Source organism: Macrobrachium nipponense, chromosome 32 (genome assembly GCF_015104395.2).
Source record: "Macrobrachium nipponense isolate FS-2020 chromosome 32, ASM1510439v2, whole genome shotgun sequence".
NCBI classification, from domain to species: Eukaryota; Metazoa; Arthropoda; class Malacostraca; order Decapoda; family Palaemonidae; genus Macrobrachium; species Macrobrachium nipponense.
In genome coordinates this window covers 12,320,578-12,340,113 of record NC_061094.1, presented here as the reverse complement: position 1 = coordinate 12,340,113, position 19,536 = coordinate 12,320,578, and the positions used below count along the sequence as shown (strand labels likewise).

At 44.0% G+C, this 19,536-nt stretch overlaps 1 protein-coding gene across 1 annotated transcript in view; it reads right to left on the bottom strand.

Annotated features, from left to right (window-relative positions):
• The window catches only part of LOC135207607 (tectonic-3-like), a 118,965-nt gene that overhangs the window by 85,811 nt on the left and 13,618 nt on the right, over positions 1–19,536 (bottom strand). Inside the window, 1 exon segment of the mRNA XM_064239476.1 lies at positions 16,957–17,207. Coding sequence (XP_064095546.1) covers positions 16,957–17,207 — 251 coding nt within the window.

Below are 19,536 nucleotides of genomic sequence, written 5' to 3'. Positions count from 1 at the left end.
TGCTACGACTTGTACAACAGGTTACCTGTTCGATAAGTTACCGCACTGCTTGTTCTATACATATTGTGATGAAATTTATATTACAACTACTTGGATTAGTGTTAAAAAAAAAAAAAATAAATAAAATAAAAAAAAATAAATAAATAAATAAAACAATAATAATAATAATAATAATAATAAATAAATAAATATAAACTAAATAAACAATTAAATAAAATAAATAACTAAATAAAAATAATCAAATAAAAAATTACTTATATAAAAAAATAAAAAATAATAAAATAAAATGTAAATTAAATTACATTAATTAATCAACATATGTAAGCATAATGTTCAAAGATTTTACTCGAAATTGACACATTCCTTGCATTACAGACAGAGCAGTCCTGTTAAGCATGCTGCACTCTCCACCCTCAAGGTCTGGGTTGGAGGTTTTGGGACAGAACGTAGGGGTAAGCTAAGCCTTTTTATGCTACCTCAAGATATGGCAGCCTCCCCAGCCGGGAAAGCTGCGGATACGTTGACGCCAAAAGTCGCAGCACCAATTTATCAAATAAATTCAAGATTCAGTTATGGAACAGCAAGAGGCAGAATGCCAGACCTTGGTTTGGAAGAAGTCTCACTTGAAACTAGTGAGGATTTGCCCATTACACTAGATATGGTTACAGGTAACAGTGTTAATGAGGCTAGCCTAGTTGGTCACCGGGGTCTTTTCCTCGAGTGACTCTGATTCTTCCTCTCTCCCTTTACTCCAAATTCCTTCATGGGTTTCACAGGAGGTTTGCCCCCTCCCAGGTCGCATTCCTTCTCTGTGATTCCTAGATTAAAGAGAAAACCTTCGGGTAAAACCTTGCTTAAAAGCCAATCAGACACAAAGCCAAGGCCTGGGCAGGTTCCAGAGGTTCATACACATATTAAACCTAGGATGAGATCCAAGGCCTCAAGGAGAGAACTCTTCCCATTGCCCCTCAAGTCCCATCCCTGCAACGTCTAGAGGTCGGATACCTCATAAGGTACGTAGGGAGCGCTGGAAGGTTCCCCTTTAGTCGGCAAAGACCTGTTCAACACGAATATTTTAAATCAGGCCAGTAGTCTTGCTAGCTTAGTCAGTTCAGTCGCAGCAAGGTTGAAAGGGTGTTTTTAAACGTTTACGTGCACAGGACTCCCTGATTGCAGGTCTCAGACAGGAGTCGGCAGTTCCGGCACCTCTAGTAATTTGGTGCAAGGTCAGAGCATGCCTGACGGGTCCACGTTCCCTCCGTTCCACCCTGGTGATTTTTGGAGGGTAGTGAACTTCGCTCCGTTTGTCAGCGGGATGTTGACTGTAGAAGGTTGTGGTACACATAGACTCGAGGATTTCGAGTTATTTCCCGAAAGGTTATGGCCACCATTTATAGCTTATGTAGCTTATGGAGGCAGCTTCGATTAGAAAGGACGAGGTCTCCAAGGGGACTGTTATCCTTTCTAGCAATCAGGCTCATCAAGTATAGATATGGAGCTTAGAAGTGGATCTGCTCAAATACTAAGGTAACAACATGACGGGAACTCCTTACCTTTTACATCAAAGGTAGCAGGATTTACCCTTCAGGCAGTGACTGGCGGGAAGAGCCCCAGCTTAGCGAGACAGATTCCACATCATTGCTACCCCCAAGGTAGAGAGAGTGGAAGTTTGCTGGCTACATTCTCGGCAGGCAAGCTTAAGCCAAACTGTGCAATCAACTTGTTTAGTGAGCGCCTCTGTCAGACGCACTGATCCAAGCCGGATTTGATGCTAGGACACGTCTTGCGAGGTCTCTTAACTCTCTAGGTGATGATGGAGACGGACGGTTCTGGAGTATGCTCATGAACCGCTGTATAAGGTCATTGCGGAGTAGTTACTTTTAAGCATGCAATGTGCCGCGTACGGCTTTGCGGTTACTAAGAGAAATGGCAAGAAGCATGTTCTATCGAGGCTACGATCAGGCACGAACCCAACAGCTTCTGGCTTCCTCAATCTGGGGTGCAGATCTCTTCCAGCTTCGGCAGTAAACGAGGTTCAGAATGAGGCATCACATTTTAATCAAGCATCAGATTGCGTTGGGGCATCCCTTTCAAAAGGATATTAAGAGTCTTCTTCCTCCAGTTTTAGGACTAGGAAAAGTCAAAGAAGGTACCAACCTTTCCAAGTTCCGCAACAGCACCCTGTGCTATAAGCTGTACTAATTCAGCAAGTTCCCCAACCTTCATCTTCTAAGACTCAGCCTCGGCAACAGCCTCAATTTGTCTCCCTTCGCCGTCGGCTAGCCAACAGGTTCCCCCTTTCGTCAGAGTGGAGGAACCGGAGCCCAAGGCGAGCTAGAGGTGTATGGTCAGGAAAGGAACCCGACCCTCATCATCTCAATGAAGTTCCTCAAATAGGAGGCAGGCTGTATCTCTTTTAACATCGTTGGGAGTTCAGCAGCTGGGCGGCAAAACATAGTATCTATCTATCAGCATCCAACCAAGGGTTGATGGATTACCCCAGGGACCTTCTCCAGAAGGGAGCAGTCTCCAGGACAAAGAACTTAAAATTTCAAAGTCGTCTATTCAGTGTCCCAAGAAAGGACCGACCAAAGGGAGGGTGATCTTAGGACTTGTCCCGTTTAAAACTTGTACATTCCTTGCGACAAGTTCTAAAGGCTGACCATCTCTCAGGTAAGGGCCTTACTTCCCGTGGGGGCGTCACCACCTCTATAGGTCTTACAGACGCCTATTATCATGTCCCGACGGCTCAGCACTCCCATCCATTCCTGGGCTTCAAACTAGTAAAGAAGCTTATTCCTTCAAGGTGATGTGATGCCCTTTGGGCTGAATATAGCCCCAAGGGTTTTCACGGAACTGGCGGAGGTAGTGGTGCAGGAGCTAAGGTCTCAGGTTTTATTGGTAGTGGCGTACCTAAAATCGACTGGCTAATCTGGGAGATGGTCAAAGACAAGTTTAGGAAAGCCATGGACGGGGTCATATCTTTCCTGGAATATATAGGGTTCAAGATCAACAGGACCAAGTCCCGATTGGCCCCAGATCCAAGTTCAGTGGCTAGGTTTCCATTGGGGCTGGATTCACACACCCTTTCCATTCCATCAGGGAAGGGGATGCCAAGGTAACAAGCCAATTCTTAAAATGCAAAAAGGCTTCGAGAAGGAATCAGGAGACGATCCTAGGCTCGCTCCAATTTGCGTCAGTCCCAGACGTTCTGTTGAAAGCCAAGCTCAAGGACATCAATCGAGTTTGACGTTCAAGGCCAATGCCAAGTGCGTGACCAAGTTCGGCCGGGCCGGGTAACCTCTGATTCCCAAGGAACGTCTACGTCCATGGGGCAATAGCCAAAGAGTTACAGTTGCAGTTCCCTCCCCCGTCCCTACTGATGCATACAGTCGCATCACTATCAGGTTGGGGAGGTTATTCACAGCACGACAAGGTTCAGGGAACTTGGTCACCTCAGTTCCAAAAGCTTCACATCAACATCCTGGAAGCTATGGCAGTGTTTCTGACCTTAAAGAAGCTCCGTCCTCTGGAGGAGACTCATATCAGATTGGCTCTCGACAGTGCAGTAGTGATACATGGTATAAACAGGAGGTGGTCCAAGTCAGTCATGTGAACCACAGGGTGATAGCAATTTTTTCTCTAACTGACAAGAACACCTGGCATCTATCGGCTACCCATCTGGCAGGAGTCCACAATGTAGTAGCAGGACGCATTGTCCCGGTCAGTCCCCCTGGAGCCAGAATGGTCACTGGACCAGGAACCCTTCGAGAGGGTTTGTAGGAGAGTACCGGGTCTGAAAGAGATATGTTCGCTACAGGGGCAAACCACAAGCTGCCTTTGTTACGTAGCCCAAAGTATGGACCCTCTAGCATACGCTACGGACGCCCTGAGTTATAGATTGGAACCAGTGGAGGGAGGTTTATTTATTCCCTCCAGTGAACCCTCTCCTGAAGGTGTTGCACAAGTGAAATCCTTCAAAGGTCAGGTGGCTCTCATAGCTCCTTACTGGCCCAAAGAACAATTGGTTTCTCCTTCTCCTAGAACTAGGTCTTCATCCTCACCCTCTCCCGGGCTTGAGGCTGACGCAACAAGTTCAAACGGTGACTGTGTTCGATTCCTCAAGGTCTTCACAAAACCCTATCTTTATGGATTTCATGAAGTTTGCAGGTAGGAGGGTAGGGGAACATTGATCCACAGAACATTCTGTTCTTGGAGTCAGACAAAAGAGAATCTACACTTCGCCAGTATGATTCAGCAGTTAAACAATTGCCTACATTTCTCAGGAAATCAATGTCAAAGTAATGACAATGAACGTGACTTATAACATTCTTCAGGCCTTTATTCGAACAAGGCTTGGCAGTTGCCACAATAACAACCACTTAAGTCAGCTCCGAAAAAGATTTTCTTCTCGGGTTTGGTATAAATCTAACTGAGTCTTATTTCACCTCAATCCCAAGGGCTTGTGCACGCTGCGGCCCATTCAAAGGCCGTCGTCAGTGTCATGGTTTCTTAACGATGGTCTCAGGTTAGACTCCTAAAACAGACAACTTCAATGTGATTGCCAAAACCCTTTTGCGTAAGGCACTGTTTTATTAAGTCTGGCTTCAGGTGCCAGAACATCGGAGATGTCATCTTTATCTAGTGGCCAAGGGCATATAGAATTCCTTCCCTCGGGTTACGTGTTGCTCACCAAATAATTATTTTATGGCTAAGAATGAGAACCCTTTGGTAAGGCGATCCCCTTGGAAGGTTGTTCCGCTTCCGCAACATCCATCTTTATGTACTGTTAAAACCCCTAAGGACTATTTATCTAGCACATCTACCTTTTCCGAAGGCCCCCCCCCCCTCCTTTCATGTGGGGCGGTGGTGGTACCATATCCCTAAAGGGCATTACGCAGCAGTTTTTGTATTTTACCAAGGAAGTCAGCCCAGGGTCCTTTCCCAAAGCGCGTGCTATTCAGGCTATAACAACTTCTGTAAAATTTCTTCAAATATATGAACTTTGATGATCTGAAGAAATATACTGTCGGCAGTCGCACTGGGTTTTCCAAAGCTTTACCTTAAGTCCTTGGAGGATCTTAAATATCAGGCAATAGCTGTAGGGAGGTCAGTGTCTCCTTGCAACATCAATATAGTACTGTCCTTGTGTCATATGAATATTTTCCATTATGCCAGTTTTATTAACATCCTACCATCGCAGCAAATCTCTTGCTATTTCACTTGGTCTATGGTGTTAGTTTATACAATTTAATATTCTGTTTCATTTCAGAGTGATGTAGCTTGGTGTTTTCTCTGGTACAATTTCACGGGAGCGACACGGCTGAGCCCAGAAAAGGGATTTTGACGTAGGAAAAATCTATTTCTGGGCGAGGAAGCCGTGTCGCCCAGTGAAATCCCCCCCTGGTTTTTTCCCCTCCCCTTGCAGTGCACCAAGCTTCATTGCTATCGATAAGTATGACGTCACAGCCGCCTTCAACGGGTAGCTAGGTGTGACCTATGGGTCGGCTCCCCGTATTTAGGTCTTTTGATGAGGAAAAGGCTAATTGGAGGGGTTGCTGTGGTAGTGTTTAACACTCGCCCCAGTTTTATACAGACACCTTTTATATAGGTGAGCGAGTCAGAGGCTTCTGACATGTCCAATTTAGCAGTTCTCTGGTATTATAGCAATATTTTACTAGAAATAGTGCTAAAGCAGACATATTTCACTGGGCGACACGGCTTCCTCGCCCAGAAATAGATTTTTCCTACGTCAAAATCCCTTTTTTTATCTTGGATACCTGATCAGGCCTGAAATATTTACATGTAAGTGGACTAATCAAGGCAGTTAAACTAAATTCCTACATATCTACCTCACCTTGACTGGTTGTCATAATTTGCTTTTTTGTGCCTGTTTATATGCCTACTGTGACAAATATGATGTCTCAAGAATACTAAGAAGAGAAAAGACTTGGAGAGATTTTTGCATTATCCTAATCAGGTAGGAAACAACTTAGTTTCTTTATAAGACTAAGAATCATTTTGGAATTTAAAAAATTAAAGAGAGGAAGCTATAACGGAGTGTACCTGCATAAAAGGGACGTTAATCTGTAGAGTGGAGAAAGCTACATATTCTATGGGCTATGCACACACCAGAAGAATGTTGGCTGTGTCCATTATATAGCACACATTGACTGACAATGATATTCACAAACGATGCTAGAGAAGACTGCAAAGTAATGCATACCTTACCGATATCTCAAAAACTGACATGGTTTGCCCATGTCATGAGAAGAAAACAGAATTTAGTCAGAAAAATATAAATAAAAGCACACTGTAGGAGGATGAAGACCAATACTGATGACCAAAAATAGTGGCCACTGAAGAAGACCTGGACCAGATGTAGACTCAGACAAAAAGTACCTGAGTATCTAACAATATTTGTGAAATGCAACTCAAACATAGCTCTCTCAAGTGATGCTTGTAAGCTTGAGCATGACCCTTATCACTTTAGCAGTCATCAATCAAAATATATAGTCAATAAATAGCACGATGCAACATAAGCAACGGATGGCTAAACAAAACAAATGGAGAGCAACACAGAATATGTGTGACCACTGCCAAATTGCATGAAAGAATGGGCTAATGATGAGGTAACTTGTAGCTGTCTAAGAATATGCAGTGCATTCCTTTTTGTTCAACACTGAAACAAGTCTTTGCAGCTAGAGATCCATCATAGATGAAACGAACTTACTTGATATTAGTTTTGCTGACTTTAAATTATTACTGCATGGTAATTCAACTCTCCTTGTGAAGTGTATTTCTAGAATTGTGCAGCTTACTACAGTGACTTCTATTTAAACGGGAGCTGAAAAAAGTTAAAGAAGTTGACAGCCCAAAACCAATGAAAATTAAAGCATGGAAAGGAAGGCAAGGCATATAGGGGCAAAAAGATTGACTGCTAATTTAGGTAAACTGATATCACAATAACTATACCTAACAATGCATGAAATATGTTTTGATTGTAATTTCAGCTAAAGATAGAAACAATTTCGATACAAATATTTCATGAAACAATTCATATAGAATATACATACTCTGTAATTACTATCACACTTCACACAATCTTAAAACCATATGAACTGCCGATAAAAATGTGTTAACATTGATAATTACAACTTCCTATGGAAACCAGGTTCCTTGACAAACCTAAAGACCTCTTGTTTTGTGTTTTGTGTACTTCTACACATTCTCTTTTAAAATCTCAGGAGAGAAAATAATGACCTCTATCAGGTCCCCAAAGGTTGTTGTACAATCTTCGGGAACAAGTTATCACTGCAGACTGCCCACAGTTACCACATTAAAAATACAAGCAAATCCATTACAGTCAATCCCTGCTATTCACAGACTCACAATTCGCGGATTTTTCTATGGACTGTATACGCATACCCATTACATATTCGCCTATTCGCTGTATTTTTCACTGAGAAATATTCACAAAAGTACTGTATTTTCACATAATTTTCATGACTAAATGCACTTTTTGTGGTAAAACTGAAAAAAAAAATCAGGTATAACCATTTTATGAGGGTTTTTGTGGTTCAACTATCAAATAGGCAGTTCTGAGCATTTTCTAGAGGGGATTTAAGTATATGCCAATTTTAGCTATTTGTGGGGGTCTGGCATCCATCCCCTGAAGAATATGGGGTCTACTGTACAGCAAAGGCAGTTTCCCATCTCCTTGACATATTAAAAAGATGCTGCAGATGAACCCTATTCATATAGAACAAGCCCATAGGGGCCATTGACTTAAAATGCAGGCTTTAATTAAGGGATTTTTGACGAGGGAAAAATCTATTTCTGGGTGATTGGCTCGTGTCGCCCTATGAAAGTATCCTTAATATCATTCTTCTAGGTTAAAATTAGCCTAAAATTACCAGAGAAAAACAAATTAAGAAAATGTCAGTAAAACTGACTCGCTCACTCTTAAAAAGAAGTGTCGGTATGATATAGGGGCGAGTGTGGAACACTACCACGAGACAAACACCAATTAGAACTTCCCTATCAGAATCCCCCAAGAGAGAGCTGATACCAACGGGCGATGCAGCCTCTACTACTACTACTAGAGGACGCCACGGACAGCAGCGCCCCTAGCGGTCATCCTTAATTAAAACAGTAAATACATCTTGTCCTGCAAGGGGGGGAAAACAAACAATAAAAAAGGGGGGGTTTCATAGGGCGACACGAGCCAATCACCCAGAAATAGATTTTTCCTTCGTCAAAATCCCTTTTCTGGCTCAGCTCGTGTCGGCCTATGAAAGAGTACAGAGAAACAGACAAGATGGAAAAGGAAACAATGAAAAAACAGTTTAAAAAATGATGGATATAATATAAGTAAATCAAATACAGCATACAAATTAAGCACTTAAACTAACTTATTATAACAGTAAAAATAATAAAAATGTTAGTAAACTTAAAGTACTTAAATGGTAAATAAATAAAATTACAGAGATGCATGTAAAATAAGGCAAATTTGGGATTTACTTAATTAGAATACATAATTACAAAATATATACATACATGTGTCCTACCCTAGCATAAAAATAAGGGTAGGAGGTACACTGAAATCCATCATTAATACAATTATTTCCAAATATATACAAACACATTGTGACTGAAGTTCATCACAAACACAAAATGGTGAATATACAGACATATTGTGTCCTACCCTAGCATAAAATAAGGGTAGGTACACTGAAGTACATATCAGTACAAAGTGTTGTCCCTAGCAAAAAAATAAGGGACAATCCACTATATGATACAACGGCTAAGGCTATGATGTTGAGTAGCCTGACGATAGGTTTGAGGCATGTTGGTTGAAGTAGGTAGAAAAGGAGACCTGGATCAATACTACAACTACTAAAACAGTATCAGGGGAAACTATGTTTCCCGCTGCTACTGCTGAAAACTTTAAAGATTCCAAGGACTTTAAATAATGCCGTTTAAAGACTGTCGGGGATTTCCATCCAGTATACTTCCTAAGATCCTCAAAGTTCATATGTTGGAAATAATTAATTGAGGTGGCTACTCCCCTGATATCATGTGCTTTTTGGGAATGACTCAGGGTTGGCTTGTTTAATGAAGTAAAGGATTTGCTGTCTAATGCCTTTAACTGATAAAGTACCACCTTTTTCTCTCATAAAGAGAGCACCTGAGGATCTAGAAGAAGTACGAGAAAGAAAGGCTCTAAGAGTTGATACTGGGCAGAGAGAAGGATCCTGTGGAAGTGGGATAACCTTCCAAGGAGCCCACCTTGCAAGAGGATCTTCATTTTTGGCTAAAAAAGCTACGATCCGGAGCAAGTAGAACTTCTCCTGATGGGAGGAATTCCACATGACCCGCATCCTGGATAGAGCCGACAGTTCTGAAATTCTAGCTCCTGAGGCTAGGCTTAATAAGAATAATGCTTCCTCAGGAGCATAATGAACGTACAAAGATGAGTTGTCAGTATCTGAAGCTAGTTTGAGGACATCATTTAAGAACCATGAAACTGTAGTAGGCCTCTGAGAAGGTCTAAGTCTAGCACAGGCTTTAGGGATAGATGTGAAATAAGAGTTCAGTCAAATCTATCTGAAAACCTACTTGAAAGATTTTCTTCAAAGCCGATTTTGTGAGTGGTAATCGTGCTAGCCTGCTAAACCTTTTTCAAACAAGGATCTGAAAAAGGATATAGCCAAATTAACTGTCATGGTTGTGGTGTTCGATTCTCTCAAGAAAGATGCTAATTTTTTAACAGCTGAGTCATATTGTCTAATGGTTGACTCTCTCTTATCTGATTCTAGGAAGAGAATGTTCTGTGGATCAATGTCAGCATCTTTATTAGCCGCAAACTTCATGAAGTCCATAAAGTTAGGGTCTGGAGAGTTCTTGAGGAAGCGAACACAGTCCTCATTTGTACTGATTGTGGACAGTTTGGGATTGGGGATCCGTTGAGGTCGGAGACCCAATTCCAAAAGAAGAGGATACCAGTTGCTCTTGGGCCAATCCGGTGCAATCAGAGCTACTATCCCTTTGAAAGACCTTAGTTTGTCTAGGACTTTCAAGAGAAGATTCACTGGAGGAAAAATATAAATCCTCCTCCACTGATTCCAATCTAACGACAGGGCGTCCGTGGCATAAGCCAGAGTCCAGGTTGGGGGCCACATAGCAAGGGAGCTTGTGGTTCGCTTGTGAGGCGAAGAGATCCACTTGGAGACCTGGGACTCTCCGGCTTACCCACTGGAATGACCCGACGTCCAGAGACCACTCTGATTCCAGAGGAACTGACCGGGACAGGGCGTCTGCTATCACATTTCTTACTCCTGCCAGGTGAGTGGCAGACAGATGCCATTTGTGTTTGTTTGCTAATGCAAAGATGGCTATCATGACATGGTTCACAGCTTGGATTTGGACCCTCCTCTGTTGATGCAATGAACTACCACTGCACTGTCCAAAACTAGCCTTAGATGAGACTTCTTCGGGGGAAGCAGTCTCTTTCAGAGTAAGAAATACTGCCATTGCTTCCAACACGTTTATGTGGAGCTGGCGAAATTGAACTGACCAAGTCCCCTGAACCTGTTTGAACTGAGAGTATCCCCCCCACCCGGACAGGGAAGCATCCGTGTGAATGGTTAACACTGGGAGGGGATTTTGAAGGGGTACCTTCTTGGCTAAGTTCTTACTTTTGACCAAGGCCGTAGTTGGTTGCGGAGGATCTGTGGAATTACTGACAACTTGTCTCGATATTTGGAGTTTGCTCTTGACCGCCAAATTCGATTTATATCTTTCAGCCTTGCTTTCAGAAGGATATCTGTTACCGAAGCAAACTGAAGAGACCTAGGATTCTCTCCTGGTTTCTTCTTGATGTCTGTTTGCATTTTGAGGAATTGCCTGACAGATTTTGCTATTTCCTTCCGTTTGGCCACTGGAATTGATAGATTGTGGGAAGACAAAATCCCATTGGATTCCTAGCCACTGAAAATGAGATTCCGGAGTAAGTCTGGATTTCGTTTTGTTTATCTGGAACCCCAGATGTTCCAGAAAGTGAACTACCTTTTTGGTAGCTTCGAGACATTCCTCGACTGTTGGTGCCCAGATCAACCAATCGTCGAGGTATGCCGCTACCATGATTCCCTGAGCTCTCAATTGTTGTACAAACCACTTCTGCTATCTTTGTGAATACCCTGGGGGCTACATTCAGACCGAAGGGCATCACTTTGAATGAGAATGTCTGATTTTCCTAGCCTGAATCCTAGGAATGGGCAGGAAGTGCCTGGCTATAGGGATATGATAGTATGCGTCTGTAAGATCGATGGAGCATGTGACGGCTCCACGCGGAAGTAGGGTCCTTACTTGCGAGAGGGTAAGCATCTTGAACTTGTCGCAGCGAATGAAAGAGTTTAGCTTTGACAAGTCTAAGATTACCATTCTTTTGGTTGAGCCTTTCTTTGGCACGCTGAATAAGCGCCCTTGAAATTTTAGATGTTTGACTCTCGCAATAGCTCCTTTCTGAAGGAGTTCTTCCGCGTAATCTATCAATTCCTTTGACGGTACCTGATGAAATGATTGATTGGAGGGGGATCTTTGATCCAACTCCAGCCTAATCCTTTGGACACTATGCTCTGTGCCCAATTGCTGAACCCCCACCTGTGGCGGAAGAGGAACAGCCTCCCTCCTACCTGGGGAGCCTCATTGCTGATGGGCGGGTTGGCCACCACGCCCTCCTCTGAACTGCCTACTCTGTGCCCCTTCCTGCGCCACGCTGACGAAAGTAACCTCTCGCCCTACCCCTCGGTTGAGAGTAGCCTTGAGCCTCATAAGCAGGTTAAAGGCGGCGAGATAGCGTAGGAAGTAGATGGTTGAGATTGCTGGGGCACCAGGAGGAAAGGTTGGTTCTGTTTAGATGTGGAAGGTTGTCCCTGTTGGGTAACTGGACTGCCTGCACAAACTGCTGCTGATGTTGAAGTTTTTTTTATAAGGCTGGAACCTCTTACCAGCCTTCTTTGGTTTCTTGCCAGCAGTGGGAACGGATTCCTGTTTCCTTTTAGAGGAAATACCCCACCTAGCTCTAAGGCTCTGGTTGAGTCTAGCAGCTTCGTGGTGGACCTCGTTCACTGCGGACTCTGGAAGAGATCCGCTCCCCACATGCTCGCAGCCAAGAGTCTATTAGGCTCATGCCTGATTGTACACTCTTGAAGGACATGCTTCCGGCAGTTCCTCCTGGCCTGGAAGAAGTCAAAAGCGTCTGACAGAACCGTCTGAAACTGAGATTTCGCCAGAATCTTGAACAGCGGTTCCGTAGCGTAGGAAAGAGCAGCCATTTCCGTAACGATGAGAGAGTTGAGGGACCTGCCAAACCTAGTTCGCGCATCGAACTCTGCCTGGATTAGGGAATCCGGCAGCCTAGGTAATTTCTCACCGAACTGGTCCATGGCGCAGTCCGGCTTGAGTTTACCCAGCGTGGAATGTAGCTGGCAGGTTTTCCCACACTCTCCGAAGGCGGGGAAGAGTGGAGAAGTAGACTCCGACTCCCTCAACTGTGGAATGGGCTCATCCTTGAGGACTGCCTGAAGAGCCTTCTCCACAATTTCGTGGCGAACGGAAGAGAGACCTCCTCTCCGTCGCGAAAAATAGGGAAGGGACTCTTGTAGGCCTGGAGTTTAGTGTTAGTACACTCCCAGTCCTCAAGGCATTGAACCCATTCTCGCTGGGCGTGATCTCTACTGTAGAGAACTGACTCCTTCGAGATCTTGTCCTCTCTCGTGAGAGCCGTTGGCGTCAGCCTAGCATACCCGATGAAAGGCTGCGTCAGACCCGGAGGGTAGAACTCGAAGTCCTCAATCCTTCGAGTACCAAACTCCGGGATCGAAATCATCCCGTCCTTAAAAGGAGCGTAGGCCGCTACTCTCCATGGATTCTCCATAGAGAAAGCTGGCAAGGAGTCGTAAGGCGGAAGTTGGAGAATCCCGTGCTAGATGCAGGGGAGACTGGGGGAGGAGCCTGAGTTAGCCCAGCCACTCGGTCCTCATTCTCTCTCATTCTATTAGAGAGGTCCTGGATAGACTGTCCCCAGTTTGAGACAGACTGTTCGATAATTGCGCGAACATCTGCTCAAAACGTGTTCCCAATGCTGAAATTTGGGAACCTACCAGCACCCCCTACCTGTTCCATCACCCCTGGTGAGACAGAAGAGGGAACGCAGGTGCTGGTGCTTGCCACCCCTGCCGGCATAGCCGGAGAGGAGGCAGGCCGCGGAGGCGGGAGAAGGCAGTGACGGTCGGTGGTAGCGCGAGCCTTCTCCTTCGAAGCCTTGCTTCTGGAGCTCTTCGACTGGGAAGAGCTCGGCTTTGCCTTCACCGCATCAGCATATGAAGTCGACGACTTCCTGGCCGAAGAAGACGAAGACGACTTTCTAGGAAGTCGACTAGATAAGGTCTTCGGTTCTCTCTTTCCCTTCTCCTTAGGAGGTACAGAGAGAGCGGGAGGGCGGCTAGGGATCTCGGATCCCGCAAAGCCTTGGAAAGAGGCGGAAGAAGAAGGGACAGGAGAAGATCCAGGAGCACCAACCCAAGGAAAGACCTTGGGCGCCCGACAAACCTACCTCAACCAACAAATCCTCGCTAACTACCGCCATTGGCTCAAGGTTCAGGTTCAGGTCCAGGGCAGCGACGTCCGGAACCGACTCCTGGGAGGCTACGACCCCAAACGATTGCTGGAGGTCTTGCTGGATGGCGGCTATCAATGGGGCAGGGCAGGGACAAGGGATCGACGTTTAGCCCGTCCGACTTGGCCCGCGGGGAAGATCTGGATGGCCAGCTTCCTATCTAAAATGTAGGGCTGGCCCTTGGCGGCGTTTTTCCCAAAGCCGCCCACCCACGCTTTCAGGGTGGCGAGGGCGACTTCCCTCACACCGCTAGCCTGAAAGAAAGGTGAGATTAGCTACCAATTGTGGGACAGGTTAACAAACTTACGACTAGAAGTTGTTAGTAAAATCAATAAGTAAGTCTATAATGGACATACCCCATCTCCCAGCTGACTGACCAGGTCGTAGCATATAGCGCAGGCTTCGGGGTGCCAGACGATCGTCTCATTGTACGACGTGGCACACGGGGCGTGAGACCTGCCCATCGTCATGTCCACAGGGGTCGTCCCAGAGCGTCGCATTACAGGCTGGGACCTGGCAGTTGGTAGCCTGTAAGTGAAAAAGTACATGAGTACAAGGAGCAAACACTTAAAGCCTAAGGCTAAAATATGCCCTCCGCTGGTGCCGGAGCGATAAAGTTAGATAAAACCAGAGCCCGCTAAAATACGTGTGGTAACCAGGTTGGAAGATAGGCTATGGCTCCGCCAATGGCGGAGGCACAAGAATCAACCAACTAGGAGTGGTTGGTAATGGAAACCACGACGGACAATGGCGGGGGAGGTTGATAAAAAAATATAACACACAAAATCATTGTAAAAATATTTATAATTAGGGTATATATCCTTAAAATAACAAAATTAAAACAACTTCTCTCCGCCCGTCTACTAGAAAGAGTGCGTAGGTAAGGGTAAGCTCCCTTCCGTAGCGGGGGAGAGATATAAGGATATAGTAGGCAAGCAAACCGACCACTCATAGCGGCCCACCTGCCCGCTAGCGGAGCCAATATCCTATAACCAAAGGGGCCCCGGCTGCGACGGAAGGCTCCTTACGTATCTGGAGGGAGGGGTGGCCTGAGCAAATGGGGGAGGGGGGGGAGGGAATGGTCCCGGCGAAACACGGCGGGAGCGAGAAAAAGGGAGGGAGGGATGGCCTACTCCTCCCCGCCTCACCAACTACCCGCATGGAGACCCGGTACCTCATAGTGGTCGCCCTATACCCCTGCTGGGGGGACACCCCCCCGGTCACTCCGAGAGAGTGAGAGAAGGCGATGAGGTTGTTATAACAAACCAAGGGGTCCCCCAGCCCCTCCCTACATCAGAGAGGGAGGGAAGGGGAAGGGGCAGGGTAAGGTGCTATAGGACACGTGACCGCAAGTGGCCTAGGCCGCGAGCAACACAACCGTGGTAGGGCCACGTGAACCAAGCTGTACCAATATGTGGAACAAGCACCTAGGCTAGCCTAACACCCTAAATAATAAAAATACATCGAAAGGTGGAAGAGACACTTTTAGTAAAAGAGAAAGAAGCCCAGGAGGAGGCAGACTGTTCCGAGAAACAGGAGCCTACTCGGAGCCAGCGATAGCCGATGTAGAGCAAGAGCGGGATGCTGGGCTGAAAATAAAAATAAATAATAGCCCTAAATACCAAGCTAAGAGAATGGTAGGAGGGCTGTGAACTAGCTAAAACTCGATGTAAACAATGAATGTGATAAAGTAAGCCCATAAGCATAAGAAGTCCCAGTATGGAGGACCGGGAATTCTTACGAGGCGCATGGCCGCCACGAGACAACCGGGGAACCGTATATGACCTATAAAAAGGAAAATACTGGTACCCGGAAGACAAAAATACGGTAAAATGTTACTTATGAGTTACTTAACTTAGCCGTGGCAATTGCAGAGCGTTCCATGATGAAGGTGCGGATAAATCGCAAGAAAAGCACAAGCACAAGAAAATGGCGACTTGTCGCTGGCGCTAAAAATTAAGGATGACCGCTAGGGGCGCTGCTGTCCGTGGCGTCCTCTAGTATAGTAGTAGAGGCTGCATCCGCCCGTTGGGTATCAGCTCTCTCTTGGGGGGATTCTGATAGGAAGTTCTAATTGGTGTTGTCTCGTGGTAGTGTTCCACACTCGCCCCTATATCATACCGACACTTCTTTTTAAGAGTGAGCGAGTCAGTTTTACTGACATTTCTTAATTTTGTTTTTCTCTGGTAATTTTAGGCTAATTTTACCTAGAAGAATGATATTAAGGATACTTTCATAGGCCGACACGAGCTGAGCCAGAAAAAAATGTAAAAGAGATAAGTAAATAATCAAAATACAAGAAGAATTATGTTGCATCTTCACCTGAACTTTCTAAGTCCTAATTGCACAAAATCCTCTGGGAGACTGTTCCATAGTCCAATAGTGAAAGGAGTGAAAGACTTCTGGAACTGAGAAGTTTGACAGTGAGGCATATTTTCTGTACATTGGTGCTGCTGTTCAGCAAATCTGGTTGCTCTTGGCAAGAAAAGGGGATCAGGGATCAATAGTGAATGTAAAAAATTGACAATCAAGAGACCATCCATCAATGGTCCAAGCCATAACTTTAGTATTAGGAAACAGACACCTACCACCACAAACCAACTCTATCAAAAACAGACAAATCTCTGGCAGAAGCAGACATCCACACCGGAGAACAGTATTCTAGTAAAGGAGAGACAAATGACCTAAAATGGTTGCACTTATTTTATCACTGTTATAAATATATGAGGCCTTACAAACAGTATCTAACTTTTGTGCAAGATTTTCTGACACTTTCAATAGATGTTTCTCAAAAGTAAGATGTGAATCTAAAATTACACCTGGAATAGCTCAAGCTTCAGACTCATTCAGCAGAGTCCCATCCACCTGAAGGGGAGGATGAGGTGGAAAATCTGTACAGAATCTGCTAATCAAGTGTGTTTTTGTTTTACCAGAGTTCAGCTGCATACCACGTAACTACGTTTACTAATCCTGTCCATGTACCTGATTGAGACTAAAGGCAGCTTCATTTACACAAGTGGGACTTTTTTTTAACCACAATTGTTGTATCATTATAAAATGGTGTGCCGTGTGATTTACTAAATAAAAAGCAGCACTAAAATCTATTTGAATTACTCTGCACTCAAAATCTGTATCAAGGTTCTCTGCAAATGGGCATGTTCAAAAGTTAACAGAGCATTGCATTACCTAACGCTTCCTACATGCACTTTTGACTATCGCTAACAAATCTTTAGAATTCAAATACTTATATAGGCTTAAAAAATAACAAGACATACCCAACACAGGCTGTGGTCTCTCCTGGCAGTGAGAAAATATCTTTTTATCTTCTGCATCACAATCCCCATCACAGCAGCAGTTTATGTCACAAATGCTCACCTGCAAAACATTGAATAAATAACATGAAAATATCACTTGAATGTCTGTCAGGACAGTTGTAATAAAGTGATCATCTTGAAATGCATTTCTGAGTTCAGTAACAACAACCTTAACAACAGTTTTCTTTTGCACAGACTCAACACACCATCCCCTAAAATATAATAAAATAATGAATAAAAATATCAAAATAATTTTTTTTATTTCGAATTTATTGCATGCACATTTCATAGCTCAGCTGATTCTGGAAGCTGTATCACAGTGAACCCACAATCCTAGATCCAGCCACATGGTCCAGCTGTTTGTGTGTACTATAATGTGAATCATCCTCTGTTCTTTCCCTGCCTTTAATTTGGGAACATTTTTATTCCAAAAGAAAATGGTGCCTATTATGTGAGGTAAAAATTGATGGTACGTAATCCTCTTAAACCAAAAATGATCAAATTAATATTTTAGATTTGTGGAAAGATAGCAAGTCTTTAGAAGTTGGGTGCTTTATGGGTAAATGAATTGAGCATCTGCACTATTCAAGGTAAAGAGAGGAAAATAAGGTCTAGTTTCATTGCTGTTTTAAAAACAGCAAAATGTAAAAGAAAATTAGTGATGAAGCAATTTCAGAGAAAGCTTTGATGAACCCCCATCTGTTGTCTATTCAGAAGACATCAATAATTAGCCTTCCTCATTTTTTTCTTTCTGCAGTGTCATTTCCTTGACACTGTAGATAACACCATTATTTCATTGATTCTTTATAGCCCTGAAGACAAGCTCATCAAGATCAAAGATCTGGGGTAAGATGAGTGTTAAGATTGTATGTCTGAAAGAGAGAAAAAGAGAAGGAAAAATCTTTTAATCTTTCTTTTTTGGACTCTTTAATTTAATACTTTTATTTCTTACTGCAGAGTGATTTATTGACAGTAAACTTTGCAAATATGTAATTGTTAGTGAAAGACTAAGGTAGACTGAACATTTGTTACCTTTACACAGTTTTCCCATTAGTTTTCAAGGCCAATATCGGACGGCAGTAAATTATGTACCTTGAATTACAATGAAGAAATTTTTGTGTGTTGGTGTGTTAGAATGTGCCTACAATGTAAGTGAACTGTCCTGTAATTAAAATACACAGATCTAAAAGTTTTAATATACAGTAAAGGGACATTTGTACAATAACAGAATATAATTTTTGCATATTTCAGGAAGAAAATGATATTGTTAAACTACAATAAAGTTTTGTACATACTTACCTGGCAGATATATACTTAGCTATAGTCTCCGACGTTCCCGACAGAATTTCAAAATCTCGCGGCACACGCGACAGGTAGGTCAGGTGGTCTACCTTACCCGCCGTGGGTGGCGGATGTACGAACCACTCCCGTTTGCTTGTCAGATTTTCTCTTCCACCTGTCTCCTGAGGGGAGGCTGGGTGGGCCATTAATCGTATATATCTGCCAGGTAAGTATGTACAAAACTTTTCTGGGCTCAGCTCGTGTCGGCCTATGAAAGTATCCTAATATCATTCTTTCTAGGTAAAATTAGCCTAAAAATTACCAGAGAAAAACAAAATTAAGAAAATGTCAGTAAAACTGACTCGCTCACTCTTAAAAAGAAGTGTCGGTATGATATAGGGGCGAGTGTGGAACACTACCACGAGCCAAACACCAATTAGAACTTCCTATCAGAATCCCCCCAAGAGAGAGCTGATACCAACGGGCGATGCAGCCTCTACTACTACTACTAGAGGACGCCACGGACAGCAGCGCCCCTAGCGGACATCCTTAATTTTAGTGCTAGCGACAAGTCGCCATTTTCTTGTGCTCGTGCTTTATTGGATTTTATCCGTACTATCTACGATGGAACGCTCGCAATTGCCACGGCTAAGTTAAGTAACTCATAAGTAATATTTTACCACAGTTTTATCTTCCGGGTACCAGTATTTTCCTCTTAATAGGTCATATACGGTTCCCGGTTGTCTCGTAGCGGCCATGCCGCCTAGTGAGAATTCCCGGTCCTCCATACTGGGACTTCTTATACTTATGGGCTTACTTTATCACATTCATTGTTTTACATCGAGTTTTAGCTAGTTCAGCCCTCCTACCATTCTCTTAGCTTGGTATTTAGGGCTATTATTAATTTTCCGGCCCAGCATCCCGGCTCTTGCTCTACATCGGCTATCGCTGGCTCCGAGTAGGCTTCTGTTTCTTGGGAGAACAGTCTGCCTCTCCTGGGCTTCTTTCTATTTACTAAAAAGTGTCTTTTCCACCTTTCGATATATATTTATTTATTTATTTAGGGTGTTAGGCTAGCCTAGTGCTTGTTCCGCTGTTTTGGTACAGCTTGGTTCACGTGGCCCTACCACGGTTGTGTTGCTCGCGGCCTAGGACACTTGCGGTCACGTGTTCCATAGCACCTTACCCTGCCCCTTCCCTCCCTTTCTGATATAGGGAGGAGCTGGGGGACCCCTTGGTTGTTATGTCAACCTCATCACC